At 45.8% G+C, this 18,926-nt stretch overlaps 1 protein-coding gene across 1 annotated transcript in view; it reads left to right on the top strand.

The window, feature by feature from the left end:
* LOC113179342 (inhibitor of carbonic anhydrase-like) overlaps positions 1-18,031 on the top strand; it is a 40,904-nt gene extending 22,873 nt beyond the window's left edge. Inside the window, exons 8-17 of the mRNA XM_077793609.1 lie at positions 193-364; positions 1,208-1,350; positions 3,431-3,521; positions 4,633-4,689; positions 7,767-7,922; positions 11,802-11,943; positions 15,034-15,098; positions 15,488-15,672; positions 16,668-16,854; positions 17,864-18,031. Of these exons, the coding sequence (XP_077649735.1) occupies positions 193-364; positions 1,208-1,350; positions 3,431-3,521; positions 4,633-4,689; positions 7,767-7,922; positions 11,802-11,943; positions 15,034-15,098; positions 15,488-15,672; positions 16,668-16,854; positions 17,864-17,898 (1,233 nt within the window). The 3' untranslated portion in view covers positions 17,899-18,031. The remainder of the gene's footprint in view (positions 1-192; positions 365-1,207; positions 1,351-3,430; positions 3,522-4,632; positions 4,690-7,766; positions 7,923-11,801; positions 11,944-15,033; positions 15,099-15,487; positions 15,673-16,667; positions 16,855-17,863) is intronic.
* The last annotated feature ends 895 nt before the right edge of the window (positions 18,032-18,926 follow it).

Consider the following 18,926-nt stretch of genomic DNA (forward strand, 5'->3'; position numbering starts at 1 on the left):
AATAATTAACAAACCAGAATAATTATGACAATTTATGGCAATAAGAGTCATTTAAAGTTTATTGTTTATTTCTGGAATTTTCCATTTCATATTTCTGGAGTGTGGTTCATCCAGCTTTGGGTTTGTTTGACCTTTGTCTTTACCTCAATGCCAACCTCTCTCCTTCACTCTTTCTTTTTTTCCTGTGAACAGGAACATTTTGGAAAGGACAAGTCTTCAGGATTCCAGCTCTTTGGCTCCCCTCTGGGGAAAGACCTGCTGTTTACGGATGCCGCCCATGGGTTTTTAAGGGTCCCCCGTAAGATGGACGCCAAGCTGTACCTGGGCTATGAGTACTATTCTCTCACTCAGCATCTAAAGGGAGGTATGGAAGGTTCTGGGAGGGGCCTGGCCATCTTGGGCAGCAGGCAGGGCAGGGACCATGGGTTGAGGCTTTCCTGGTACCTCCAGGCCTCATGCAACCTTACCAGCCTGCAGAGCCCGTGGGAGCTACCAACTGAGCTGGGTTAATGGGTGGATTTTCTTCTAAGTTGGGAGAAAGGCCTAAGTTATATGATTATAAAAGGGTTTTGAAGATCTTCCTATTATGGACAACTTGGAGTAATGATGGTTCTGGAGACTGGCCCAGTGACAGATCTGTTTCATAGGGAGAATAGTTCGTTCTGAACGGGAGTGGGTACAGTGGCTCTACCACCTTAGGCACAGGAGCAGAACTAGGATTCCAGAGGTTTTGAGTCCAGTTCCTGCCTTCTTCTGTATCCCCACAGTTGATTTCTTCTTTCCTTCTCTATTTTTGCCTCTCACTAATCAATCAATAGTCATCAAGCATCTTCAAAAGGGTTGCCATCAAGTTGGAGGTGGGCACAGGGTGGTGAGGAAAGACATTGGGCGAGCAGAGGCAAGCAAGCCCACCCAGAACAGGCGACTCCCAGCAGGGGCCTGCTCCCCAGATGGGAAGCCTCGTGCCGTAAGGGAAAGTTCCAGATGGTTCTGATTTGGACTGGGGCTCTGAGGCCTCCCTGGGGAAGGGATGCTGGAGGTGAGGGCAGAAGTGAGGGAAATCTCTACCTTTGGTGCTCATCCTGAGAACCAAGCCGTGTCCTGGGATAAAGCACTTTGCTGTTGTCAGTGGGGAGTCCCTTGGGCAGCCACTCTGCCGCCATCTGGAGCTTCCTTTGGATCCCTGATTATTCTCCACCCATCCCAGGTGTGGAAGACTCCCAGAAGGTACAGTGGTGTGCAGTGGGCCACCAGGAGAAGGCCAAGTGTGACCAGTGGAGTGCAGTGAGCGGTGTTGCCCTGGCGTGCACCATTAAGGAGACTCCTGAGGACTGCATTGCCGCCATTGTGGTAGGGGGCCCCTCTACAGCTGCACACACTCAGACGCGGCGTGCTTCTGCCACCTGTGGCACTGAAGGCCCCCTTCTCAGCCTCCTTTCTGGCCTCCACGCTAACATGCTACCCCAACACACTCCAAATCCCCACCCCACTTTCCCCATGGGCCACTCCACCTAAGGCCAGGCAGAAACAGAGTTGGACTCCTTGGGCTCAGCTCTGGAATCTGGGATCCTTGGGATGTCCTGCACAGGAGCTGTGGGCTGTAGGGGCACATTCTAGGGTGTTGGGTCAGGGCCATTGTGGATTGTCAGTGCTGATGGACCTTGTCAGCCCTCCATTTTTTTCTGATCATAAAAATCTTCCTACATGTTGGCAGGTCCATGAAAAAATTAACAAAATCATTCACACCTTCCCCCATTAACAAAATCATTCACACCTTCACCACTCAGAGATCATCGTCCCCTCATTTCTGAGTGTTGAAACTGTGTTATAAACTTTCCATTTCTCTGTGGGCAGTTAGTATTTTTTTGCAATTTGGAAAAAAAATTGAACACAAAAGACTAAAAAATTGATACACTGAGGAGACTGTACGGCAGTCTTTCTTGAGAAGATCCTAAATTTGGTAAACCTGGTACCAACCCATAGGATTAAGATTTTGCTAGTTAAATATATTTATCTCCTAAATTTTCCAGTTGTAAGAATTACAACTTAAGTGCTTGGAACATTGCCTGGCATAGAGTGATCAGTCAATAAATGTTGGATATCATTATAATTTAAAGAATTGAGTTGGGCAAGGGGGCACATGCCTATAATCCCAGTGACTTCAGAGGCGGAGGCAGAAGGATTGCAAATTATTAAATTTCCCTCTGCTTCTGTTTGCTAATCTATCTGAGAAGGGAAATTATAGTACCTACCTTATTTGAGTTTGTGAGGAATACATAAGGGTAATCACTGTACAATGTTTAGGAAATAGCCTGGGACATATTAAAGGTTTGGCAAAGTTGTGCTGCTATCGTTGCTATTTTTTAAATTTCTAGGACAGCTGATATGTCAAAAGTGAACAGTGTTTATGTGTCTGTGTATTTTTATCTCGATGCTTGTTTTAGTCAGCTTTTTCACTGCTGTGACTAAAAGGATCTGACCAGCACAACTATAGAGGAGGAAAGTTTATTGGAGGGCTCACGGTTTCAGAGGTCTTAGTCCATAGAAGGCTGGCTCCATTCCTCAGGGCTCGAGGTGAGGCTGAACATCATGGTGGAAGAGTGTGGCAGAGGGCAGCAGTTCACACGATGATCAGAAAGCAGAAAGACTCCACTTGACAGATACAAATACATATACCCCAAAGCCATGCCCCAATTCCCACCTCCTCTGGCCACACCCTACCTCTTCAGTTACCACTCAGTTAATCCCTATCAGGGATTAATTCACTGATTGGGTTAAGACTCTCACAACCCAATCATTTCTTCTCCGAACCTTCTTGCATTGTCTCACACCTGAGTTTTTGGGGGACACATCACATCCATACCCTAACAATGACCTTATTTATGACTATAAATATACGTTTTTTGCTCTGTGGTTGGAAATCTTAATTAAAATAATAAGTCGATTATTCATTAATTATTTAGAGTAATTAGTTTTTTATTGAGAACCTTTGTTGTGCCAGGGTTGTGAGTACAGTGCTAATGGGATTATGTGAACAGATTTGAATTTCATTATTGGAAGGAAATCATGCTCCATAGAAACATGCACACAGTCCCTGAGTCTGGCCATGTGGACTGTTGAATTGACGATGATCACAGTGAGGTGAGGGCATGTCCAGGACTTGGCATGGGTCTCCTAGGAGCACCTGGGTCTCCTGGGAGGACAGAGATGTCTAGAGAGCATGGCCTGGCTTGAGCACTCATTCTAGGATCAACAGGCCAAAGGCATGTTCAGTTTCTAAAACCCACAGATGTGGCAGAAGTATGGGTGATCCATGATCTGGTCCATCACAAGGGCATGTGATGTGAAGCCAATGAGATGAAGCCCTCTGAGGGTCAGTGGGAAGGAGACAGTCTTGCTGTAGCATCATTGATTTGTTTCTTAACTTCAGAAAGGAGACGCTGATGCCATGAGCTTGGATGGAGGATTTGTCTACATAGCAGGCCACTGTGGCCTGGTGCCTGTCCTGGCAGAGAATTACGGTAAGTGAAGGGGTGCACCTCTCTGTTTTCTACTCCCCGGGCATGGATATAAAAAGATGAAGAAGGAATGTAGTTCAGAGACAAGATAACAGTAGTTGTTGTTGAAGTATAGCTAGTAGGTAAAACACCCCTCCCCAAAGTCAGAACCCGGGAAGATACAGATGCAGGACTTGAAAGGTCAAGAAAGACCTTGAAATAATCCCTTTGTGGCTGAGAGAGCAGCATTGGAGGATGCAGTGCAGAGTCTGCCCAGGGCCAATGAATCACCCCTGTGTTAGAGCAGTCTGCTAACTCAGGAGATGACAGGGGACTGCACACAGCTAATGCAAAGGGGTCTTTGCCGAGATCTGCAGTGGTCTCTGCCTCTCCTCCCCTTCAATGCATCTCATTTTCTTTCTTTTGTACCCTCCTGAGTATGGAGGAGATTATGGGATGGAACCTAATGTTCAGATGGCAAAGAGCAGAGAGAGAGGAGATTAAAGGGGCTTGCAGAACCTTGGCTAGTTGACAACCAATGACAAAGTGCTTAGTTAGTGCTTCTCGTTTTATTCTTGCCACATGCTCGTTGCAGAGGATATGTGTGGTCCAGGATCTGGTCCATCACGAGGACATGTGATGGGAGGTCGGTGAGATGTGCCGCAGGCCGGCTGCAGCAAAATAACCGGGGGGGGGGGGGGGGGGGGGGGGGGGGGGGTGACGAATAACTTGTGTACGTTGATACAGCAGGAATGGGAGCCTGTTTATTGTAGGACAACAGAGCTATTTATACATTTTGCACAGCTTATCTTAATTAGCATAAACTAGATACATCAGTCAACCAATAAGGAATCTCCACACTTAATGGCTCGCTTTTGTTACTTCTCAAACCACTCCCTCTGACATTTTGCCAGGCACCATCCAAACTTGTTTACGAACTCTAACATTTCTCTGGCAAAATACCAGGTGTTATTTTTGACTTATTTACAGACCTTAACAGAGATGAAGCCCCCTGAGGGTCAATGGGAAGGGGACAGTCTTGCCTTGTTGTACCATCGAAGCTCCTAACTTCAGGTGGAGTACTGTGAAGGAGTTTAGTGCCCCTGACTATGACTGTTCCTCTTTTTCTTTGTAGAACCCAAACAGGGCAGTGAGCGGCTTGGGTCAAAGTGTGTGAATGCCCCCTTGGAAGGTGAGTGGGATCAGAGATGCCAGGACTCAGAGGTGGAGACCTGCTGTTGGGAGACACAAGGGATTATTATTAGATTTTTTTTTCTTTTAATGTTTTTTAAATTTTTTTATTGGTCGTTCAAAACATTACAAAGCTCTTGATATATCATATTTCATACATTTGATTCAAGTGGGTTATGAACTCCCATTTTTACCCTGTATACAGATTGCAGAATCACATCGGTTACACATCCACGTTTTTATATAGTGCCATACTAGTGACTGTTGTATTCTGTATTATTAGATTTGGGGAAGAAAGAGGAGCAGCAGCCACCGCAGTTCATTGTTAACATGTAAAGCTGGCTTGGCCTCTGTCCCCAGCAGCACTGCTGCACACCTAGGGTGGAACCTACCCTTGCCATTCTACTGGACATATGCTTCCATTAGTGCATTGGACCCTCCTCACCAGCCCTCCAGGGTGGATTTCCCTGTCACCATTTAATGAGGAGAAATTCAGGCTCCTAGAGGCTAAGTGGCTGAGGTCATTTAGGAAGTGACTGCACCCTGGCCTTGTGTCTGCCATGCTGACTGTGACTTTTCCGTGCTGGAGTAGGTGGAGATTTGATCTACAGCACCCAGAAAAGGAGTGTGCATGTGTGGTTGTTTTGGTGTGGAGCCACACTATTTTCTAATTCTGAAGATTTAGGATTTTTTTTTTTTTTTGGTACCAGGGTTTGAACTCAGGGGTGCTTAACCACTAAGCCACATCCCCGACTCTTTTTATTTTAAGACAGGGTCTCACTGAGTTGCTTAGAGCCTCACTAAGTTGCTGAGGCTGGTCTTGAACTCGAGATCCTCTTGCCTCAGCCTCCTGAGCTGCTGGGATTACAGGTGTGCGCTACTGAGGTCGGCCAAGATTTATGATTCCAATTTAGCCAGTTCCATTTTGTAGTCAGGCCTTACTCAACAGGCACAATTCAATTATGTAATATTTGGACAGGAAAACTGAAATACTAACCCATTTTGTTCCATTGTACCAGATGTTGAACACCTATAAAAACTTAAATATAATATAAAATACTAATATTAATTGATATCATAATATACCATAAGCTTCAGATTATTATTTCCAATTCTATTTTAATGCACCCATGCCAATTTTGTTGAAAAATTCATAGAATTGAGAACTTGGGACTTAATGATAATTTTCTAGGGCCAGGAATAAGACAAGACTGCCCAGTCCCACCAAAGATAGCATTGTTTTGGAAGTGAATGCAGTAAGATAAGAAATTAAGAAAGAAGTTGTTAAAGCTCTTTCTTATGAACTGCAATTAAACAGACATACTTAAGTGCACTCTCATAGGTACAAAGAGTTATATAAATAAGTGGCTTGTGATGAGGCAAAATTGGTCCCAATGTAAATGCCCACTAGTAGGGGGACTATAACACGATAAATCCAGGTAAGAGGCCATACCTTAGATTCCACCAATAGAATGAGATAGCTGTGTCTATTTCTGTTGAATCAAGAAGATGTTCACAAATAGACTACTGAGGAGGAATAAAAGCAACTTGCAGAAAAGAATACATAGCAGGATTCCATTGCAACAGTAGGGCTCATGTGCAATACACGTGGGTAGTCTGGTATGTGGTAGTTTGTGTATCTTTAGCCCAGGACCTAATAGTGATAGGTATTGGGAGGGTCCCTGCTAGAGTAAGATGAGGGGTTCAAGGTGTTCCCATCTCCTAAGGGGAGCAGCAGGCAGAGGCTAGCAGCAACACCTCTAGAATGCATTTTCAGAGTGTGCTGGAGTATTAAATTGTATGTCAGCACTCCCTATATACACACACCACCCCCCCACACACAATTTACAATGATTATACTGAAATCCATTTCTAAATACGTATACTTACATGTATATATACATATATTATAAATATGTAGTATATAAGTATCTTATGTATGTAGATATGTGTATATGCATATATATATATGTATGTAGATATGTGCATATGCATATATATATATATATATATATATATATATATATATATATATAATTTTTTTCCCTTGAGCAAACTTGCTCAGAAAACTTGGATCTTCTCTGAGAAGGTCTGGCTCTTGGCTTGAAAGGACAGGCATTAGTGAGAAATCAGTGAAGGAGTTAAGCACTATTTTAAGCAGGCAGGAATTTTTTTTTTATTGGTTGTTCACAACATTACAAAGCTCTTGACATATCATATTTCATACATTAGATTGAAGTGGGTTATGAACTCCCAATTTTTACCCCAAATGCAGATTGCAGAATCATGTCGGTTACACATCCACAATTTTACATAATGCCCTATTAGTAACTGTTGTATTCTGCTACCTTTCCTGTCCTCTACTATCCCCCCTCCCCTCCCCTCCCATCTTCTCTCTCTACCCCATCTACTGTAATTCATTTCTCTCCTTGTTTATTTTCCCATTCCCCTCACAGCAGGCAGGAATTTAATATGGGGATTTCAGTGTTAGTAAAAAGTAGACTCTAAGTTCCTGGAATGACTCCCACCCAGAACAAATGGAACTGACTCTCTAGGACAGTTCCCACATCCAAGACCTCCCCAAGTGCAGTGATTTTACCGCATGCCCTATAGCCATGAGCTGGGATGGAGACGAGAACCCACACTGCTGTTGCTCCTGCAGTTGCTGTAACAGCCTCTGCTCTATTAGTGAGTGTGGAGAAGGGAGAGATGGACAGAAAGACCCCACACTTCCAGACTTTGTTTCCTAGGAGAAAGAGTTGAAAGGGAAGGCAGAGGACCCCTGGGTCACTTCCACTCTCCCAATGTCACAGATTCTGATTTCTGCTAAGGATTTAGCTGCAAGAAAACGTTGAAAGTGTTGTTTTCACATCCACAGCCAACGTTGGGGGGGGGGATGGAATGGAATGGAGATGGAGAATGTCCAGCTCACGTTGGACACCATGTGGAGATGCCATTCAGTGGCTTGGTGAAGAGGGCTGGTCAGATCTCACTTATGTCCTCCATCCTCCTCCCTCCTCCCAACCTCCCCCCCCCCCAAAAAAAAAATAAGTTGCATGTTGGTGTCTCCCCTGCAAGGTTATTACGTCGTGGCCGTGGTGAAGAAATCCGATGCTGATGTCACCTGGGACACGCTGCAAGGCAAGAAGTCCTGCCACACTGCGGTGGGCACTTCCGCAGGCTGGAACATCCCCATGGGTTTAATACACAACCAAACCGGGTCCTGTAAATTTGGTGAGTGTGTTCTGGAGGTCTTCCTGGTTGGGTGTGTGCCTGGGGAGAATTTCTGCTGGATGAATGGCAAGGAATACCATAAGTGGAGGTGGGGTTGCCAGACATTGAGGGTGCCCCTTTCTCCTCACCCACTTGTCCCCAAAGGCAGCTCTCAGGGAAATAACTCTATTCCTGAAGTCTCACAAATTGCTCGGGAAACAAGCAAAGCAAGAGTGGGGTGAGTATGTGTGTGTGTGTGTGTGTGTGTGTGTGTGACTTTTTCACATGAAATCCAAATTTGTGTTGCTTTCTTAATTGCAAAATGTCCACCAGTAAGTCCCTGGGGGCTGTGTCTTTCACATTCATCTCGCTTAGATTCTCACACGAGTCTTTCTAGCTTATTTTTGCCAGAACCTAAACAGCTCCTGCTCCTCTGCATTCCCCACCTATCTGACAAATCCCAGCCCTGCAGAACCCCTGCAGCATGACTTGCTATCCGGGCAGCTGACACACCTGGAGAATGTCACCTGTCACAGGGCAGCAGAGCAGTTCTTGTCACTGGAAATGCTCCAGCCGACACTCACAAGCACCCTCCCATTCTCTGCTCCACACTTTGTTACCCCTAATGGGCTAATGGTTCACACACCTCAAACCCTCACCCATCTGCCAGTCTTTCTCAGCCGATGGTTGATTGGGCACCTATAGGAGATGCTTGAAGCCATTAGAAAGGTTCCCCTTCAGCTTCCCACTGCTGAAGCTGTGGGCCTTCTCCTCTCCAGCCAGTCCCTCTGCCTGCACCTGGGTGTTGGTCACCCCACTGGCCTCCCCTCCAGAGTCTCAGACCCCCTGTTTTTACTCTTTCCTCTGGTATGTGCAATGATTTCTTTCAACAGGTCAACACACCCAATGCCTTCCATCTTTAAAACTCACCCTCTCCTCCCAATAATCTCCTCCAGCTCCTGATTTTTCTTCCTCCTCCCTTTGCTGCCAGGCATCTTAAAGCATTGTCTGAACTACCCACTGCCGCCCACCTGATCCTCAGCAACCAGCTGTCTGGCTCGGCAGCATATTCCACCAGTGCCCTCCACGTTGTTCTCCTGGAAGGGTGTGCCCAGCTCCTTCCTCTTGACCTCTCAGCACCATTTCCTCAAGTCCCTTCAAACATTATTTCCTGGATTTTGTGGAAAAAAACACAGTCTTGGTTTTTCTCCTACCCCTACAAGATCCCCCTTTCCTAACAAATTTAAGAAATATTTGAGATGCTTAAAGCAACTCTTTCCTCCAATCCCAAAGTGCTCACATCCACCCGTGTGGTTCCATTAGCATGGAAAGGAGTGCCACAAACAAAGCTAGGCATGTGCTAAGCACAAGGTCCACGTTGGCTGCTGTTGTTATAGATAGAGAACTCTCGGGTCCTTCTCCCCAGCACACATCTCTCCAGACGTGTATATATTGGTCTGTTTGACAGATCAGATATTTGAAAAGCACACTCATCTCATCCTGTCTAAAATGGAATTTGTCATCTCTGCTGAGCCTGGCTTTGTCCCAGAAGTGCCTAGGGTAATAGAAGACACACAGTCTATCCACTTACCCGGCTGGAAACCTAGCTGCCACCCTCCACATACCCATCCCTCACCAGCATGTCCGTTTCTCCTCCTGCCACCCATTCCCCACCCCTTTGCTCTGTGTTAGTCCACACTGCCCTCATCAACCCTGGCCTCCTGCCCTGGGTCCCAGCTACCCCACTTCCAGGCCTATCTTTGCATAATGCATATTGGACTGCATCCTGCTTACTACCCCTGGCCCAGCATTGCTCCAAACCCATCAGAGGCTCCCCTTTCTCTAGGGATGAAGAACACAGCTACACAGTGATGTCAAAGTTTCCCTGGGCTCTGCCTTGCTTGCTGTCCACCCTGCTTAATGTGGGGGTCCAGCCCTGTGACCTCCAGGAAGCTCTCTGTGCCCTTCCCTCCACTGCACCTGAAGACAGCCTTTTGCTGGTGCTGGCCCCCTAGTCTGGAGGCTCCTCTTGGCTGCTCACTTGGGGACCACCTCCTCATTCTCTATCTCCCACCCCTCCTCCCAGCTCTGTAGCCTCATAGAACCACATTCCTTTTCCTGAGCATGGGGGTGGGGGGCATGGATTCACTGCTGTGGTTACTTGACTTCTGCCTGTTGCCCCCGAGGCTTAAGGTTCCTGAAAGGGCAGGGCCCAGGCTCATTTCCTTATGGATGAGCCCCCAGAATGGAGTGCTGGCCTTGGTGGCCGTGCCTTCCTGACTTGGAGTCTCAAGGGCAAATCTTGAGGGCAGCAGAGGACAGCAGGTGTGTAGTTCAGGTTCAACGAGCCGGGACTTCCACTTTCCCCTCTCAGAGGGCTAAGATTTGTGTCAGTCCCTTAACACCACTGCTCTGTGCCAGGACAGGTGGACTTCTGGGCTCACAGACCCCGATCCATCTGGAGTTGGTTTCCCTTTACTTTGTTCCAACTGGAACTTCTTTTTATATTTTATTCTATGAAATTCTTCTTTTTAGATATAGATGACAGTAGAGTGTATGTTGGTGTATTATACATACATGCTGCATAACTTCCCATTCTTGTTGGTGTATGTGATGTGGAGTTACGCTGGTCATGTATTCATATAGGAACATAGGAAAGTTATGTCCAATTCATTCAACTGTCTGCCTAATCCCACCCTCTACCTTACCTTCATTTCCTTTCCCCTTTATCTAACCCTATAAACTTTTATTCTTCCCTTCCTCATTTATTCTGAGTTAGCATTCCCATATCAGAGAGAATATTCAGCCTTTGGTTTTTTTAGGATTAGCTTATTTCACTTAGCATGATAGTCTCTAGTTCCATCCATTTACTGGCAAAAACCATAATTTCATTCTTTTTATGACTGAATAATATTCCACTGTAAATATGTACCACATTTCCTTTATCCATTCGACCATTGAAGGGCACCTAGTTTGGTTCCATTGCTTAGCTGTTGTGAATTGAGTCACTATAAACATTGATATGGCTGCATTACTGTAGTATGCTGATTTTGACTCCTTTGAGTATATATTAAGGGGTGGGATAACTGAGTCAAATGGTGGTCTCATTCCTAGTTTTCTGAGGAATTTCCATTCCGCTTTGCAGAGTGGTTGTACCAATTTGCAGTCCCACCAACAATGTATTAGTGTACCTTTCCCCCCCACATCCTTGCCAACAGTTATTGTTACCTGTATTCTTGATAATTGCCATTCTGACTGGAGTGAAATGGAATCTCAGTGTAGTTCTAATTTGCATTTCCCTAATTGCTAGAGATGTTGAACATTTTTCCAAATACTTGTTGACTGATTGTATTTCTTCTTCTGTGAAGTGCCTGTTCAGTTCTTTTGCCTCTTTATTGATTGGGTTATTTACTTCTTGGGTGTTAAGTTTTTTGAGTTCTTTTTAAATTCTGGAGATTAACACTCTATCTGAGATGCAGGTGGCAAAGATTTTCTCCCGTTCCATGGGCTCTTTCTTCATGTCTTGATTGTTTCCTTTGCTGTGAAGAATCTTTTTAGTTTGATACCATCCCATTTATTGATTTTTGATTTTATGTCTTGCACTTTAGGAGTCCTATTGAGGAATTTGGCTCCTAAGCCGACATAATAGAGAGTTGGCACCTCTTCGGATAGGTGCAGGGTCTCCGGTCTCAGGTCCTTGATCCACTTTGAGTTTTGTGCAGGGATGAGAGATAGGGGTTCAGTTTCATTTTGCTACATATGGATTTTGATTCTTGATCTTCAAAATAGGTCACCAAATAATTCTATGCCTTTGCACAGAATTTTTAGAGAAAAAAAAAAAAAAACTCCAAGGCTTCCTGCCCTGTCATGGGAAGAGCTGACTCTGGCTGTCCTTTGCAGATGAGTTCTTCAGTCGCAGCTGTGCCCCTGGGTCTGATCCGGATTCCCACCTCTGTGCTCTGTGTGGTGGCAGCAGCCATCCAGCCCACATGTGTGCTCCCAACAGCCATGAGAAGTACCACGGCTCCAGCGGGGCGCTCAGGCAAGGACTGCCCCGGCACCACCCTTCCCTTTGCACTAACCCCAGTCTCTCACCCTCTCCATTTCCCCAGCATCTGGGTGTTGATTTAGAAGGATCCATAATGAGAGAACACACTACTGCAGTTCCTAGTGGCCCCAAGGACTGAAGTCCAGCCCAGTTCTAGAGCACTCTCCTGCAGGCCCAGGTGGCTTAGGGCACCCCAAGACCCTGGGGATGGGTGAGAGTGATGACTGCAGAGCCACCATCCTGATTCTCCTCTTGCCCCTTTCTTCTGTGTGATTGATTGTAGACAAGTCATGGAATCTGTCAGAGCCTCAGTTTAAAATCACAGGAGGGACACCAGTCACCTTGCTTCTTACACCTGGCTGATGAGTATCTTTTAAAAACAGATATTCCTGGGCTCTTCCACCCATTCAAGAAATACTTATTGAGCAGCTAATATATGATAGGTGTTTTAAGTAGAGGAGTCATGCCAGCCAATTAGACACACATGGTCCTGTCCCTGTCCCTTTCCACCCACTCCTAGTCCCACATGAAGAGTAGGGCAATAAACACAAAAATAAAGGATAAGACTCTTTCCAACTGTAAGTGCTGCCAAGGAACCAAGGGAGAGGGGATTCATTAGTCAGCTTTCCATCACTGTAACAAAATGACTGAGATAGTTAGCTTATATGGAGAAAAGGTTTGTCTTGAGTCATGGTTTTGGAGATTCCAGTCCATGATTGTGTGGACTGGATGCTTTTAGGCCAGTAATGAGGCAGCACATCATGGTGGGAGCACATTGTGGAACAAAACCCTTTACCTCATGGACAGGAGGCAAAGAAAGAGGGAGGGGTTGAAGTCCATCAATCCTCTTCAAGGGCACCCCCCCTCAATAACCTAAGGACCTTCTACAAGGTCCTACCTCTTCAAAGGACCACCGCCTTCCAATACTATCACCAGAGGGACTTGGCTTTAACACATGGCCCTCTTGGGGACAGTCAACATCCAAACTATTAAAGGGTGATGTTGCAGTCATCACGGACTATTTTATTTTATTTTTTGATACTGATGATTGAACCTAAGGGTGCTTAACCACTGAGCCACACCCCCAGCCCTTTTTATTTTTTACTTGGAGACAGAATCTCATTAAGTTGCTTGCGGCCTCGCTAAGTTGCTGAGGCTGGCTTTGAACTTGTGATCCTCTTGCCTCAGCCCCCTGAGCCATTGGGATTACAGGTATGAGCCACGGCCTCTGGCCAGAAGCAATTTTAGAAAAGGTGGCCATGACAGGAAGTCTTTTGCAAGTAGAGGGTCTAGGTGAGATGAAAATTAAATAAGGAGAGGGAATCAGGCCTGGGAAAATCTGGGGGAAGAGTAATACAGGAAGAAGGGTCAGCAAAGACCAGGGCATGAGGGTGGGATGGATCTTGCTGGGTTGAGGTCAGCAAAGAAGGTTTGTGGGTTCAGGTGTGGAGAGAGAGGGGTCTGGCATGTGACCTGTAGAGCATGACTCAGAGCCCTACAGGCCTCAATGAGGAGGTAGATTTTTTTAATTTGTTCTAATTAGTTGTACAAGGCAGCATAATGCATTTTGACTCATTATACACAAATGGAGCACCACTTTTCATTTCTCTGTACACAGTGCAGAGTCACACCATTTGTGCAATCATACATGTACATAGGATAATAATGTCTGTCTCATTCTACCATCCTTCCCATCCCCAAACCCCCTCCCCTCCCCTCTCTCCCCTCTGCCCAATCCAAAGTTCCTCCATTCTTCCTATCTGTAACCCCTGCCTGCCCAGTTATGGATCAGCATCAGCATTTGAGAGAAAACATTTGGCCTGTGGTTTTGGGGGGTTGGCTTATTTCACTTAGCATGAGGGCTTGTGAAAGCAGATTCCAGGACCCCACCTCCTGAGTTTGTCATCCAGGTCTGGGTAAGGCCAGGCTTGCATTTCTCACAGATTTCCAGCCACGCTGATGTTGCTGGTCCCTAGCCTACAACTTTGAGGACCATTGGTGTGGCGTAGGGAAGGAACATCTAGGAGAAGTTAGTGAGCAGGAAGGTCTTTCTGTCTGCCTCGCCCTGGGGGTAGACACACCCAAGACAGGTGATCATGCCCACTCAGGACTGTGATTCTCTGAAGGGGTCATGAAGGAAAGAAATGGGGTGAGAGAATTCAGCAAATGTGAATGGGAATAATGGACACCCCCACCCCCCCTACCCCCTGCCAAATTTAGGTATAGAAGCACCCAAAGATAGGAGCAAGAGGTGCTCCTGACAACCAATAGCCATTGCCAACTGACCGGATATTGTAAGGCTGATTTTTGATGTGTTTAACATTTCATATTAAAGAATGTCCCTTGAAATGGAATTAAGGGTGAACAAATATCTAGAGAAGCACATTTGTTCTTGTGGATCCTGAGTAGATGTAAGTGTGATCAAAACTCCTTCAAAGCCACATCCTCCGCTCTGATTGTAATAGCTGATGCTGAAAGTTGTGGTTCACCCAGAGAGTCATGGATTGCCGCAGTCGGGCTGCAGCAAAATAACCGGGGGGTGACGAGGAACTTGTGAAGGTTGATGCAGCGGGAGTGGGAGCCGTTTATTGTAGGACCGGAGGGGTATTTATACATTCCACACAGCTTATCTCTAATTAGCATAAACTAGATACAGCAGTCAACCAATAAGGAATCTCCACACTTAATGGCTCGCTGGCGTTACTTCACAAACCACTCCCTCTGGCAAAATGCCAGGCGCCATCCTGACATGTTTACAGATTCTAACATTTGCCAGGCTCCATCCTGACTTGTTTACAGACTCTAACAATGTATATCCCTGTTAATAGGAGAACACAAGCATTCCCTCTGGAGAAACTGGTCTGTATTTAGAATGAGGACCTGCACGATGGTTATGCATAACCGAAACTCTATAGACAGTTCCGTTTTTCTGTTACATCCCCTAGTCTAATGCCCAGGGATGGTGTGGGTGTTAGGGTTGCTTGTGAGGAAGTGTGTGTGTGTGGCCAGGGACTGTGACTCCCTCTCTATGTCACCCTTCCACTACTGTTGACCCTCCTCACTGACACAGCCTTCCATGTGCAGGTGTCTGGTTGAGAAGGGAGATGTGGCCTTTGTGAGGCACTCCGCTGTCCTCCGGAACACTGACGGTATGTGCCTTTCCCACCTGAGAAAGATCTGAGTCTCTTGTGTGGAGTCACCACCCAGCAGGGCAACCTTAGCAGACTCCAGTGACTTCGGTCCTAACGTTTTAAATTTAGGGAATGAGAAAGTTCTTCATGTCAGACCTGCTGGGGTCGGTTATCACTCGGGTCTTGAATCCAATACGCAGGCCTGTTTTCAGAGATCTTTGCCTTTAACAGGACTGAAAAAGCATCACCCAAAATGTTCTGAATTGTGAGTTTGTCCCTTTAGTTTTATTTTTGAGAGCTTTCTTACTTTGTGACTCTCCCAGGCACTGGTGGTCACTCCCATTGTCCCAGGGAGGGCATCTTGACCAAAACCATCAGCTGCGGCTGACCCACTTTTCTCCCCTCAGGAAAGAACACTGAGGCATGGGCTAAGAATCTGAAGCAGAAAGACTTTGAGTTGCTGTGTCCTGATGGCACCAGGAAGCCTGTGACCGAGGCTCACAGCTGCCATCTGGCAACAGTGCCAAATCATGCTGTGGTCTCAAGGAAAGATAAGGCAGATTTTGTCCGGAGAATACTCTTCAACCAACAGGTATGGCTATCCAGGGCCCCCTCCCTCTCCTTTTTGACTGAGTGCTCTGAATTTGCTTGTGGAGGTGCACAGATGCGCCCAGCCCAGCCTCACCCTTTCTCCCTGGGCAGTGGGACCTGAGTCTCCCAGTCCTGCCTCTGACTACAACTGGTGACTACACTCACTTGCTCTGGGGCCATCTAGCACATCCAAGTAGAGTGGGAAAACCTCAGACAAGGGGCACCTGAGTGTCTGCCTAAGACTCACTTGACTTGGAGCAGATTCATGGCACCTGGGGAGTGAACCCTTTCTCTCTTCTTCTGTTGTAGAAATAAGGGAGTTGGCTCAGAGCCCTTCACGCAAGGCTGAGCTAAATGTAGGAAAGGCAGAATTGAGGTTAATCAAGCTGACTCGTGGGTGGATCCAAAGGTGTTTCCTAAACCTGGGCAGGCTGGGCACTGTCCAGGGCTTCATGACCATTAAAAAGCCAATATTCAGATACCTTATGATGGCTACAGGGAGCCAGCAAGGGCTGATCTTATGGAGTAGCAGCCTGCCTAAACCAAGTGATCTCTTACAGAAAACCCAAAGCTTCCTCTGTCTTTTGCGCTAGTGAACCCCATTCTTGGATGTTCCCCAAATGAGAAATCCGTGTCTTAGCATATACCACCCACACATCTCAGTTAAAAGATAACAATCCAGGAAAAGCTGATAAAATAAGAAGGTCCTGAGAAAATTCCCACATAGGACAAGATGTTACCTTGATCACAGAGGAAATGGACAGAGATAGAGAGGAGAGAGGAACAAAGAAATGATTGGGTACCAGGGATGGACCCAGAGAAGAGAAGAGATAAGGCAGCCAGGAGTCCAGGCAGCAGAAAGACATGCAAGTATGATCCAGAAAGTTGGAAACATCTCATGGTGGTTAGCCAGATAGTGATATGGTGGAAAACTTAAAATTCTTTCTATTTACCAGTTGCTTTACATACATCATCTATTTGGTATGTCTGACCCAGGAGCTCTTTGGAAGAAATGGATTTGAATATATGATGTTCCAGATGTTTGAATCTTCCACCAAGGACTTGCTGTTCAGTGATGACACAGAATGTCTGGCTAACCTTCAGAACAAAACAACTTTTGAAAAATTCTTAGGGCCAGAATATCTTGTGGCTATGGCTAACTTGAAACCATGCTTAACCTCTGGTAAGTAGCATAGAACACCAAGGAGAAATTTCCTGGAGCTCAAGGTAAAGATGTTTGTATTAAAGACAAGTGTGTACCAGGCCCTGGGCTGGTATTGACAGGAGCACTAAAACCTGGAGGGCTGTTTCCTGCCCTGCAGGAGGATTCAGAATCAGTGAGGAGGAGACTCAATTAGGCAACAGTAAGAGACACCCTCCGGAAAAGGCTGAGTTATTAGAAGGAGAAAAAAATTGCAGTAGAATTTGAGATCACTTGGGAGTTGAACTTATTTCCATGTGTATTTCTGTATTTTGGTCATAAAGTGAGAAGAATGTGTGAGCACTTCAGTGCAGGGAGAGATCTTGGGAAATGACATGTACTGTATGCAATACCCACAGAGGACAAAGTTTCAGTGGTTTTAAGTAAAATGTGTAAATAATATTAATAGAAACAGATAAAGCATAGTTCTGTTGTAGGCCCTTTCTAGCTATCCTTGTTTTTTAGATAGCCTCATAAAGAAATAAATTGGGGAAATAAAACTAGAGCTGGAATAAACAAACTGCTGAGAGTTTGCCTGAATTTTTGCTGAGTTATATCATGTGTTAGAGATGATGAGAGCAGGAAAAAAGGAAAATGCACAGAGAAGGCGTTTGAGCCTATTTAAAACAAATCTTTATTAAGCTGCTCATGGCAGCACCTGTCTGTAATCCCAGCAACTGGGAAGGCTGAGGCAGGAGGATCACAAGTCCAAGGCCAGCTTCAGACTTAGCAAGGCTCTAAGCGACTTAGCAAGGCTCTAAGCGACTTAGCAATACCCTGTCTCAAAATAAAATATCAGAAAGGGCTGGGGATGTGGCTCAGTGGTTAAGTACCCCTGGGTTCAATCCCTGGTACAAAACAAACAAAAACCCCAAAAAATGAAACCACAAAACTTTACAACTATGACTTATTTTTAGAAAATAGCAGCAGAAATGTGTTTAGTAAGCATCGGCAGCACCTGACAGTCTTTCTCTTTTGTTATGCTTTACAGAACTTCTGGAAGCCTGCACATTCCACAGGAAGTAAAAACTGCTCAGATGGGCAACCACATAGATGCTGGGAGCCTCAAATGTGGTGGGGTGTCACGAAAGCAAAAGGTGTGACTTATGCAGTCAAGGGGGAGAAATAAAGAATGTCCACGCACCTCTGCTTTTGTCAATGCTTTATTCACTCAAATTACTTAATAAAATTTCACTCTATAGGCTCTTAATCAAGAAAATGACAATCCTTAATGCTAGGCACTGCAGTAGACATCATCAATTCACAGCAAACAATTCTAGATTAATTCTAAGCATTGCAAACACACTGTATCATGACAAGCTCATGACAGAATCTGCAAGCTAAGTTCAAGTGTCAGATCAAAAGCTCCAGCCTTAGGCTTTAAGTCCAGCAGATGCCCACTTACTCAGACCGCGGTGATCAGGTCCAGAACCAAGGCAGGCTTCTCCTGGGGTGGAGCTGACGGCCAGTTGAGGAGAGGGTCCTAGGGAGAAGTTGCTGCTCTCACCAGGGTCAAGATGTGGCTGTAGAGTTTGGGAGCAGTGAGGAAAATGCAGAGGATCAGCAAAGATGAGAAGAGTTGAGATGTCAGTCCGGTCCTCATCAGGCTCTCTAGAGTGAAGGCATCAGTGTTGGCTGGCTGAATGTCTGTTCATTTGCTTCTTCATTTATACTAAATTTGGGGGCTTTTGACCCCACCCCTTTCAATCCCCATCAGCTGCCACCGGGTTTCTTAGTGACATCATTTGCCCTGGGATTAAAGCATCTGGTCTCGTGGTCCCCACCCTGATTTTCTTGCCTTTCCCCCTTATGGGGTGAGGACAACATGCCAGAGACTTCACTCTGAGTTTGTCATGGTGGGGAGAAGTGACTTGTTTGTGCCTTAGGGCCACACTGGAGGGCTCCGTTAGGTGTGCCTGGTGAGACTGCAGGTTTCAAACTGGAGTTTTAAAATGGAGTTGCTTAGGCTCAGGCCTAAGGCCATCCTTACATGGGGTTCGTTCTCATTTGTCTCCGTGTGGACCTATGCCAACATCAGTTATCTTTACAATTTC

The sequence above is a fragment of the Urocitellus parryii genome, chromosome 2 (assembly GCF_045843805.1).
Source record: "Urocitellus parryii isolate mUroPar1 chromosome 2, mUroPar1.hap1, whole genome shotgun sequence".
Taxonomy (NCBI): Eukaryota; Metazoa; Chordata; class Mammalia; order Rodentia; family Sciuridae; genus Urocitellus; species Urocitellus parryii.